General features: G+C 43.1%; 1 protein-coding gene across 8 annotated transcripts in view; it reads right to left on the bottom strand.

The window, feature by feature from the left end:
* The window catches only part of DIS3L2 (DIS3 like 3'-5' exoribonuclease 2), a 351,641-nt gene that overhangs the window by 188,864 nt on the left and 150,442 nt on the right, over positions 1–12,335 (bottom strand). For all 8 annotated transcript variants that reach the window (XM_019838866.3, XM_011285625.4, XM_011285626.4 and 5 more), the window contains 2 exons: positions 9,804–9,904; positions 4,770–5,017 (listed from right to left, as the gene is read on the bottom strand). In XM_019838866.3, coding sequence (XP_019694425.2) covers positions 4,770–5,017; positions 9,804–9,904 — 349 coding nt within the window. The remainder of the gene's footprint in view (positions 1–4,769; positions 5,018–9,803; positions 9,905–12,335) is intronic.

Below are 12,335 nucleotides of genomic sequence, written 5' to 3'. Positions count from 1 at the left end.
CTGGCACTTTACTGGTCAAAGCTGGGAGATGAAGATACCAGAACAGATCACCCGTCCCCCTGACCAACCACTTCCTCCTCTTCCACATGTGTCGTCAATCAGAACTTCTTTCCCTCCCTTCATCTCACCCAGCCACTCTCTCCAATGGAAGCTGCTGTCCTTCACTCTCATTAAAATGAACAGCACCGTGACTCCTTCTCAATTCCTCTATTTCAATAGCCTCCCATTAAACTTAGACAATCCCAAGTTCAACCCTAAATTTCTCAAGCCTGCTATACCTGCACTGACCTATTTATTTTTCCTCCTCCCTTAAAGCTACCAAAGTTTGCTAGAGCAAATAACATAAACATGTCTGTTTGCTCTAGGTCAGTTCAAGTTATAGATCTTCATTTAGTCTAAAGTGCTGCCACGAAACACTACCACGTTCCTCACAGTAGCTGCTCTAAAACTTTTCCATTTTCTTCAAGATTTATCCTTAAATATTCAAGAAGAAGAACCATAACAAATCTAGAAGAGAGTGACCACAGTATCTCCATGCTATGACATCCTGGAAGGGAAGGCTGTGATTATAAACTCTAGACTTTAGGACAGGAGATTTCACAAAGGTCTGAGAAAATATAGGCATGAATTCCACTGCAGGACTTTCTAAAGGGAAAGATGATTTAAGAGGGTTGGGAAGCTCTTAAAACTGTAAATCTGATTACATAATTACAGATCATTCCAGCGAGGAAGCCACTGTGGCTTTTTAAGTATCTTGGACAAAAGCCTAGTACTAAATAGGAAAAGTATTAAATATGTTGTGATGCATAACAAAAAGCAGTGATCCCTCAAAGCCAGCAAGGGTTCACTAAGAACGATTACCTTCAGGTTTTTGCTAGCATCATAGGATGAAGAGTACAGAAAATGTGACAGGTGTGATGTACAGAAGTAGACAAGGCTGAACTGAGATATCTCATGACAGTTCTGGGAACAAGATGAAAAATAACTTTCTAACACCTAAAGGTCTCCAGTACTGTAACAGTCTTTGGGCTGTCCATCACAGGAGGCACCAAAGTGGCACGAGGGATGCCAGAGAAGCAATGCTTACCCGGAAGGGGGCACCAAGATTGATGGCCTCCTTAAGGCCATTGAACCAGCCAGCAAATGTTCACTGAGTATCCTTGTCCTAAAGGAACTCGTGGCCAAGTAAATAACTTTCATAAGCAATTACAATACAAACAGGCCAGAGTGATAATAACAGTAGTATTACAGACTATGGGAGCACCCAGGAGGGAGGAATCAGGGAACATTTTTCAAGTAGACAACAGAGTTAAGTTTAAAAGTGGAGTATTTCACTAAACAAATAGCAGGGAGAGGAGAAAGCCACTGCTGGGAAAGGAAGTGTGGTGTGTAAGAGTCTGGAGCTACGAACACACACAGCCAGCCTGGGAAACAGCAAGCAATGAGGCATAAGAGAAGGGCATGGTAGGAGCTGAAGCCGCCCGCAGCGCACTGTGGTTCAACACCATTGCCATCTCCCCAACGACACTCAAGTCAGAGGCCTGCAAGTTCATCCACAGTTCTGTCCTTCTCATTCATGCCCCATTTCTAATTGGTGAGCACATCTAGGGGATTTCACCCCCCTTATCTCCCCTGAATCTTGTCACTCCTTTTGCTTCCTTCACTGCAACCCATTTACTCCAGGTTCTCCCCGTCTCCTCTCTGTTAATACGATAGATTGTGAGGACTGCTTGCCTTCAGTCACGTCCCCTCCTGTCCACTCCAGACTCTCAGGCAGAGTGATCTTCCAGCAAAGGGGCTTTCGTTCTCTCAGGAACAATCCTAGATTTCTCCCTTCACCCACCTCCTCTAAACTTCCCGAAAACGACTTTATTCCTATATTCGACTTCATACGATAATTAGAGGTCAAAGAGACAGGCCATTCAATCTATTTACTTTATCCACACTTGTTCCCAGAGACTCAAGTCCCACACAGTCCCTACCAATTAGGCGGTGGGCCATGGGACCTTGGACCACTACCTCTGGTTAAAACTACTGATCAGGGCAAATACCTGTCTCAGGCTAGACCGATAAGATTTTTCTACCCTAGAAATTCTGTATCGTGACCTAGACTTCAGTATGTGACCTGCAGAGGACTGGCAGTACCACTGGGGGCTGTGTAGGCTACTGACAGGTAGCCGGCTACTGTGTAGAGAGAGGCAGAACAATCCAGCTCACGTGCAGACAGGGGTACAGAAAAGATGCCATGTGGTGGTGGGCCTTGTCAGGGTCGTTCAGAGAGCAGCTGTGATTCCTCTGCCACCTTGTGAGTTCTGAGATCCTCATGAGGCCTGCCTCCATTTCCTGCCCTTGGTTTTAGGAGAACCACCAGTTTCTCATACTAATTTCCACTTTTATTTAAATTAGCTCAAGGAGGATTCCATTTCTTAGCGTCAAATTAATCCTGACACTTATGTACAGTCCCTCTGCGTTAGGCTACTGTTTCTTTGAATAAAAAAAACCATGCCCTGTTTACCGCTGTACTTCTCACACAGTGACTTACACACAGTTGATCAACACCTGTCTCCTGAACTGAATTTAACTGCAGAAGAAGTAACTGACTTTGGACTTAAATGATGGGTAGCAATTACACAGACAGAAGAAGTTCAAAACTTTTACGAGCAGAGTGCAGGGGCAGGGAAGAAATTCAGAGGGAAGCCACTTTGGCTAAGCTCAGTTTTCAGGCATAGTTTCTGGGGAAGTTAACCACAAACACTCACATCCATGGCAAGTACTACCTTCACACTCCTGGTCAAAACCTGGCAAAGATGAGAGAGGAAACCCAGGCAGTCCTAGCACAGCATGTTCTGATTGGGAAGCCTTGACCTTAGTTCCTAAAGATCAGTAGTGACAGCCAGAGCGAAATGGCAAAGGCGGGACTCCCACCAGGCCCAACAGCTGCGGCCCGCACCCCTCAGGAGAGACACGGCATCTGAGGACTATCATGAAAACCTACTACATTTTCTTGCTTTCTTAAGATAAAATTTCTCTTCTTCACAAAGATCTTAAAAGGCATATTTACAAAATGACAAATTCTAATGTCTTTATACTAAGTTTTCCATCTAAGTATATTTTTATTTTGAGAAGTACATAATTAATATATGGCTATTATTTTAAAATGGTCTTTCTTTACATTCAGCAAATATTCTTGCTGCTTCAAAGGCTTGACTCCTTTTCCAATTGTAATTTACCCACAAGGAAAGAGTTCTTGATGAAGTAATGGCTCAGCTGTGAAAAAGGAACCTGTAAGACCATTCCAGCAATAAGAGAAACTCACATCATAAAGATTTCTTGACTACACCCATACAACTCGATAACTAAGGAAGTAGTCCAATCAAGTATACACAATGGGATATGACAGAAAGGCAGATAAAAGACAAGGCTGGATTTCCTGCTGTGATGGGAAGTCTTCCCTTTTCGCTGCCAGGCAGAGTGCAGCCGGCACAATCAACAGGGGCCAGGTGGCGCAGACATTATCAGGCCATTTGGAGTTGATGGTGAGAAACTGGCAAGCCTCAGAGAAGGGCTAGTTGGGACTCAAGGGGTTGACGTCACTTCTGGATAATGAGTTAGGCATAAAAATGACATTGCGATCACTCCACTTAAGAGGAGGAAAACCAAAGAAAAGAAAGTACAATTGTTTCTGAGTGGCCCTGAGATCATATTATTCACATTGATCTCCATATCACTGAAAAAGTGGCACAGGACAGTATCTCTTAAATGGCATGAGGTGTGACACACGGATTTGATTTGGCTTCCTTTGCTAGGCATAAGAGGCTAAGGATAGAACAGATCCAATGAAAGTGGTACATTGTGGCCATGCCTTCAGTGTTGGCCCTCATAACCACAGGACACTCCCAGAAGGGCCAGTCCCGTACAAGTCAGATGACTAACAAGCAAGTCACCAAACTGGCTTAGAAGTAAGTGTGAGAACAAACTTTTCTAGCTTGTACACCTTTATTTTTATTTTGTGTGAAGCATAAACCGGCCTCCATCCATAATAAAGGGCTAAAAATACAGCTAAAATTTATCATTGTTTTTCTTTCAAAATGAATACAGTTGTAAGAAAACAGGTACAGCATTTGATCAAACAGCTGGGTCCAGCAGTTTCTTCAGATCAGAACTGTTCAATTGGCTACCCACGATGATCTCTGACTACATAATCTACATTTAAGTTAGATTGGCTCCTGACAGCTTCCATGAAAATAGGGTACCCTTTCCTACTTACGGTCAGGTAATTTAATTCTTAATGCCCTAAGTTAAACCTCCTTAGGATCAATACCAAAAAGCACATCATTAAAATACACCTTCATGTTTATAATATAAAGCATGGAAGACTGGGGGCCTCTGAAATGCCTGGAATTTTGCATATTTTAACACTAGCATCTAAAAGGAGGAGTCTGGTTGCTTGATGCAATAAATTCTTTGGAGTTCACAAGTACAAACAGGATTCATGACATAATAGGAAACAAGGAGAAGCTCAGAATGTGCTTATATTTTGTGCCCCAAACCAAAAATAAAGTGACTGCCTGGCAATTCAAGGAACCTATAGGTGACCGGTCAAGGGGGTAGCTAAGAGCAATTTCTGAAAAACTCGGACCCAAATATGCCAAGTACCCATGTTTTAATCAAGAAGTAATAATTAAAATACACAAAAAAAGTTTACCAAAAGGCTACCTAAACCGACTTCCATCTGGGATCTGTGGTTTTTCTTGCCAAAGGTCACCTACCCCAGGGCAAAATTGCTGTCCTCCTTCCAGTCCACGATGCGGCAGATGAACAGTGTGTTGGCATAATCTTTAGGCCGGGTCACAAAGTCCTGGGGACAGTCCTTGAGAGGCACATAAATTCTAGGCACTCGGTGGTCCGAGGGAGAAAACAGGGCATATTTCCTAAACAGTTCACTGTTCTTATCAGCCAAGAGTTTGAGAAAGCCCGTTGCTGCTCGGGAATGTTTTTTGTCCAAGATGTAAACCACCTGAAAACACCAAAGATAGAGTCAAATGTTGTTTATCTACAGCACTGGATAACAGCTGGGAGAAGTCAGCAGGATATTATTTGGTCAACTAGCTGGGCCTGCAGTTTTTCTAGATCCAAATGAAGTGCTGCTTGCTGAGGCTCCGTGACTAAGTAATCCACGTTTAAGCTGCAACAACTTAAGGGTCCAGTGAGCACATTTATCCAATGAAAACTATGCAACACAAGGATGAATTAGATGGAAGTGTTTTTATAACTGAGACCTACGTCTCAAGGACATTCGGAAGACTCCAGAAGGGAAGTATGGCTCCAAGTATCTGCTCTGCATTACATTTTCCCCGCATGAACACAGCAGTTGCTTTTTAAAAATGTTATTGAATATAAACAAGGAACTGGTCTTTAGTATGCCTTTTGAAGCTGAAAACCTTTAAACCTTCCTTCTTTCCAACATTAACCCCACTCTCTCATTTCACCAGGCAAAGACTCAGGCTACCACATCACTACAAGGACAGGCTATTTCCACCAAGAGAGAAGCATTCTTGAAGAAAGTAAATCCCCTCACCCTCACCCACCCTGGGACGTTCTTCTTCCTGAAGTGTTCCCTCCACCCCCCATGGACATTCCGCGCTTTGACCCCATTCACTGGAAGTATTCGCCAGCGTTCCACTTTGACCCCGGAGCACAGGTTCGGACAGCTGTTGAGCCGGCTGCTGCCCTTGTTCATGTCTCAGACTCCGTAAGGGCATTCAGCCTGTCCAGGGAGAACCTCCAGCCAGACAGTGTGCCTCTCCTCTGCCCCAGGCACACCTGGCTGCCGCCCCACAAGGCACCTGTCCTCTCGTCCAGTCTCAGTCCCACGATAGGCTCTACATTCTCCTGACTCTTCCTTCCCCCTTGGAAAACACCATTCTGTTTTGAACAAGCTCTTGTCCAGAGTCCTTGACCTGGTCCTCACGTGTGCTTCTCTGTCACAAGGACTCTGTCTGTCCCAGGCCCTTTGGACAAAGGTTGCTCCTTCTCCACACACAGTCCCTCAATGAGGCATCTTTGTTTTCCTGTGCTGCACAGTCACACCCAGACCATTTACTTTTCTTGCCTCGTGCATACACCTGTATCCTTTGATGGTTCAGGCTGTCCCCTTCTTGTTACTGTCATCCATGGACCTCCTAGTCACTCTGCAACACCTGGCCTACATTTCCAGGTGAATGACTCAGCCAAGATCTATCTTGTCCTTACAGCCCCCGTATCTCTTCAATGCTGGTGGCCTTCCCTTCCGTTTGATTTTAGCAACTCATCCTCATGGCCTCAGCATCCTCTGGGACTGATCCAGTCCTGATGGTCTCAGACTGACCTGCATCCGGTTCCCTTATTCTTCTGTGCCCCTCCATGACTTCTTCACCACATCAAGACCACTAGCGCCTTAACCCTAGCCTGTTGTCTGTGTCTGTTTGCTACTTCTTAGGCCTGACCTTCCTACCTTCCTACCTCTGAGGGACACATCACGTTCTGTCACTTCTGGTCCTCTCACCACCGTCGTGAGATGCCTCACCCCTCTTGCCCTTTCCACTGCACCCACCCTAAAAAATCCTCAATTCTGAGACAGTTCAGCCACTGCTATTCTCTACTTCAACACAAGCTACCGAGTCCGTCAAGACAGAATTACAATGACACAGATGGATACCATTACATACTCATGTTATACAATTGTTGCTCTAATCTCAAAATCTCTAGTATTTTTTACCTGTTCCCTGTCAGCACAATCTACAAGCCCCACTCTCTTGGTGATCCTCTCCTTCTAGGACTCCAATTATTTGAACGCTGAATCTATTGTACTGCCCCACAACTTCCTGAAGCTCTGTTCATTTTTTTCAGCCTATTTTCTTTCCGTCCAGATTGGGTAAATTTTACTGATCTGTTCCCAAGTTAACTCATTTTATGCTGAATCACCTCTGCTCTCCTACTGAGTTCATCCTGAAAGGATTTTATTTCTGTCTGTATCTTTTAGTTTTATAATTTCCAACTTGGTTCTTTTTTTCATAACTTCTACTTCTTTGCTGAGATTTTCTATTTTCTCATTTGTTTCAAGAGAATTTCTAATTGTTTTTTGACTGGTTTAAAATCACTGTCAGATAACAGTAACATCTCACTGTTGGCATCAGTTGTCTCTCTTCAGGCACGTGACAATGTCCTAGTTCTTGGTATAATGAATGATTTTCTATTGTATCCTGGACCTTTTGGATATTATAAAAGGAGATTCAAGGTCTTATTTAAATCTTTTAGAAGGCAGGCCACTGTGTCTAGATGTAGCACACGGGGCCTGGACTACTCTTGTGGGCTGTAGTTCCAATGATAATTTAATTTTCAGAGACTGCAATTCTCTTTTTATTCTTCTCCTTTTTCTTTTGTTGAGAGAAAAAGAGATGCAGAGTCAGAGGGAGTGAGAATCTTAAGCAGGCTCCACGCCCAGCACGGAGCCTGACGCAGGGATCAATCCCACGACCACGATGACCTGAGCTGAAATCAAGAGTGGGATGCTTAAGCGACTGAGCCACCCAGGCGTCCCTTTGCAGTACTATTTTGATATGTTTCGTTGGCATGGAACCAGTGGGGCTCCGGCGGGTCTCTGCTGGTACTGCCTGAGGGCATGGAAAGAACTTCCTCAGGGCTGGCCACCTGGACTCTCTAATATGGATTAAGAACAAATCCCAATCTGTGTCCGATGCAGAGACAAAGAAACTTCCCACTTACGATTTTTGTTGTGGTAGGACCCCCTTTACCAGTGCCGCCCGACCACCCAGTGTCCCTGGGTAGGAAAGCGGCGTCTCAGACCCATGAGATAAATGAGGATAAAGGTCTCCTGGACCACACACCTGCTGCGGCAGGATCGCCTTTAATGGTGTTCTCCAGCCATCTGCTACCCCGGGATGGGGGGCAGGGAGGAGGGAAACCTCAGGCCCAAAGAGACAAAGAGGCTTCCGGGGCTGGGCCACTTCTTTGGCAGAACCCCCATGCCAGAGCCACCCAATGTCCGGTGTCTCTTGGTCTTCTTGGGAGAGAAGTCTCAGGTGTGGCAGGGAAGGGGAGCCTTTGTCCTGGCCATTTATTGTCAGCAAGGCTCCCACTCAATCCCTCTTACAGGTACTGTCAGGACCGCCTGGTGTTGCTGGAGGGACTCCTGTTAGATCTGAGTGAGGAGCGAGTCTGCCTGGGCCACCTTCTGTGGCCAGGTTAGATCCAGAAACACTGGGCCCAGTGTCCTTCTGTTGGTGGAGGGGTTGTAAAGTTCTCTGCTGCCACGTTGTTCTCTAGTCTTTGAGGCCCTAACTAGCCTGCCTTCCTCTCTTCACCTTTCAGAATTCATCTATGGTTGCCTCTCATTATTTGCCAGGGTTTATAGTTACACTAGTGGGAAAGAGCAAGGAGAAACAAGTCCATGCCGTCTTGTCTGAACTAGAAGTCCTTGCTTCTTGTTTTAATATCTGACAGCATGGGAAATGTATGAAGCAGTTTGACATCAGTTGTGATTCATACATCAGCTGTAGTAGAAATGACTTGACCACAGCGTAAGTTTTGCATACAAGTGCTGTTTTGCCTTGTGATTTTAGATTGAATTCACTGAGAAACTATCCCCCCAAAACAAACCAACCCAGCAAGAGAGAGGGTACCATTGGGGGGCAGCAGCAAATTGCAGAACACAGGTTCCATCTACAGAGGGCTGCCTGTACTCAGCTCCGACTACAGTCACGTAAGAATGTGGCCCAGTGTTGCCGGATGTTTTGTGTCGTCAAGAGAAGCCAGAAGTCTGATTCTTTCAGTAAGCGACTTAGTCAAAAGTTTTAAATACTACACAGGTCAAACAAAACACAGGTTTGTAAGCTGGATCCAGCCCGCAGGTTTTCGATTCATTATGATCTTCCATACCTAGCATGTTGCCTGTTACACGGTGAGTGTTCAAAATGCTTATTAAAATAGCCGGGCAGGCAGTTGAGGGTAACATATACGTGACATAATTTAGAAATGTCCTCAGGTCAATATGCAAGAAATACCATCCTAACCAATTTGCTAGATTGAGTGGCAACACTACCACCACAGATTAGATGTGCCGAAGGATGCCTCGGGTGGAGAAAGCCTCATGCTTTTACTACCACTCACTGAACCACCTGTTCCACCATGAGCTGTCTGCACAGTTAGGGGCAGCCGGGGTTGATCCCATATCCGAATATGCCACTGGCATATATAATTGAAAACTAAAATTGAATTATGCAAAGCAACAAAGATAGGATACAAAAGCAATTTTTGTGTCTATAATAACTAAATTGAATACTTGAGAAAAACTAAAAAGGACACTAAAAACTTGCTTTTGAATGAGATATAGACATGACAACATTAAAAAATATGGAGCAAAAAAACTGAGAATCTAGAAGGAGTCTACATTCATATTGCTTCACTAGAGCCTAAATCCTCATTCCACTTCACATAACCCAAACTGGAAATCAAAGATGTCACATTACAAGTGTGGTTTAAGCAGAAAAACATAACATAAAACTTCAATAAACAAACCCACGCACAAAGAAAAGACTTTGGACCTTCATCCAAACACAGACAAATCAACACATACATATATACTTAAAGTTATAAAAACATTAGCTTTTTATGACTCCTTGCTTCCACTGACTTTTCAGATTAACTGACCAACTAGAGTCCTAACTGAATCGTATGAGAGACCTTTGATAGGTAGCTCAGGTGACAGTCATTTGGACAAGTGCAGAAAATCTGTATGCAATGACCTTTGCTGATCTTTGCAGAGACTTCTCTGATAAAACTCTTGTGTCCTGTGACATGGAGGTGCTCTCATCTTTTGTGATGGGGGCATCGGCATCTTCTTTTCCTAAATTATGGAGAGAGTGAAAAAGAGAGAAAGGAACCAGTTAGATGCATATCTATTAGGCATACGGAGTCACGGAGTTTTTAAATCCAGAGCACCATTTACTCTCAACTACTCATTTTACAGAAAAGGAAACCCAGGCCCACGGTGGTTAAGGGTCTTAGCTAAGGTCAGTCACATCACCAACCTGCATGAATGCTCTTACTCAGCAGGCTGGATTTGATCTATTTAATGTTATTCATATGCTAAGTGTCATATAAGCGGGAGTGTCAAACTATGTTGACTTGAACTAAATCAGCTGTGTCAAAATGCCAAACAAACTAGATGTGAAATACTGCCCCAGCCCACAATGAACAGAGATAGGTTAATTTATTATGCACATCTGCTGAAATCAAAATAAATGTTAACTTTTAAAACTACTTTGATACCAGCCATAACAAACAAAATGGTGGAAAATAGATTATATTTATTAAATAAATAAATAAATAAATAAGTCAACCCTAATTTTCCTGGCTTTTCTTAGTAACATTATATAAAGAGTAAAGTATTTAAAGGCTTTTAATGTTTAATTTCCTTTCTTAAGAAACTTATAAAATGCACATTCACCCAAGAAACTGAAACCACATCTCCCCAATAAAAAGAGAGTTAGGCTCCGTACCAGAAGTATTAAAACCACTCATGAACAAATGCAGCAAATTACACACTTCTGAACATTTAATATCTTGTATTTTCATGTGTTACTTTGGAGTTCCCCCACTAAATATCTTATCCAACCTTACTGGAGTTTCTGGATTCTAGAGGTCACAACAAATTCATGTGGGACCCACTCCAGATAGCTAAGAGGGACTTGCACTTATCATTTAGACATTACCAGGGCCAAAATAAATAAATAAATAAATCCTTTTCAGGGCTGGGTGGTTCTTAGCAAAGGCTCAACTTAAGGCCAATTGTTAGCATTCTGGGCATACTCTGGAAACACTGACATGATCTGACCTACTGGGGCTTAAGAATGATCATCTTAATCAGCTTAATGATCAGCTTAAATTTCCATCTATGCTGAAATATACCTACCATAGTGCCCACTGAAAGCAGAATTCTCATTGTTTTCTAAAAAGAAAAAACAAACGAAAACTTTCCCATTGTGGATCACCCTGTCCATCAGTAAAAGAGAATATTTACCTTTTATTTTAGACCATAGTTCAGGATTACAAGATCATTAGATGTTCCCAAAACAACATCTTTTATATTCTTGGGGAGAAAAAGAAAACACACACATACACACACACACACACACACACAAGTTGTTGATATGTTCCATAACATATCTTGCCAATGTGTTTTGCAGAACAAGGTCATTCAAGAAAGATTAAGAGGTTGGGACTACCAACAAACCAGTACACTCTACCTAGATATCTGCTATCTGAGTTAATAGTCTCAAGAGTTGGCAATCAAGACAAGTGAGGGGTCTTCTCAGGCAGCCCAAATCCTGGGCGTGCAACTTTCTGTCATAGTCGCTGATGCTTCCAACTTAAAATGACTGTTGCTTTATATTCCACCCCAACAACAAGAAAGTCTTCTGTTCCAAAGGTTATGCCAGGTTGCATCCAGAGAAAGAAGGCAAGCCATGGAAGTGAGCCCAATCATGATTTTCAGATACCACCCCTGAACATGACCTTTTCAGGTTCTGTGTTCATAAGGAAGTCCTGACAGAAATAAAGCTTTGTTCAAAGATGCATTCTAATAAATTAAACTGAAGTTTATAGCCCTGCAGGAGAGCATCACAGATACGTTCAACGAATGTGAAGAAACGCAATGCCAGGTTAGAAGAAAGGTGAATCACCTTAATAGGTTTCCAACAACTACATCTTGCTACGCTAAATAGCAAAGTTGTCAGTTTAATGAGAGAACCTACTGCATTGTTTAATCACAAGATTCTTCATTTATTCATTTATTCCATGTGTATTTATTGAGCAAGGGGCATTAAGGATTCAGTGGTGAATAAAAGAAATATGGTTCCAGCCTTTACAGAACATTTAATGTATGAGTGATATTCGAATAAATAACCACTAGATAAATATAAAGTTATAAACTGTGATGAAGGCTAAGAAGGAAAGAATAGTTCCAAGGAGGAAGAATCCTCCCAATATGCAATTTAGACAAAGGGGTCAGGGAAAGGCCCTGTGTGGAAGTGACATTTAAGCTGAGGCCTGAGGATGGTGCGTACAGGAGTGAAGAAGGGGACAGAAAACCCCAGGTGGGAAATGGCACTTGGGAAGAGGCAGACAGAGTGGAAAGTTCTGGCACAAACAAGAAACAGAAAGAAGACCGTGGAGCCAGAATGGAGCAAGCCCAAGAATGAGCATGGCAAGGGATGAGAATGAGAGGTAGCAAGAGTCACGTCAGCTGGGGTCTTCTAGGATTTAAGCATCCTGAA

Source organism: Felis catus, chromosome C1, assembly GCF_018350175.1.
Source record: "Felis catus isolate Fca126 chromosome C1, F.catus_Fca126_mat1.0, whole genome shotgun sequence".
Taxonomy (NCBI): Eukaryota; Metazoa; Chordata; class Mammalia; order Carnivora; family Felidae; genus Felis; species Felis catus.
The sequence above is the reverse complement of the archived record's forward strand: the minus strand, read 5'-3'. Positions and strand labels throughout refer to the sequence as shown.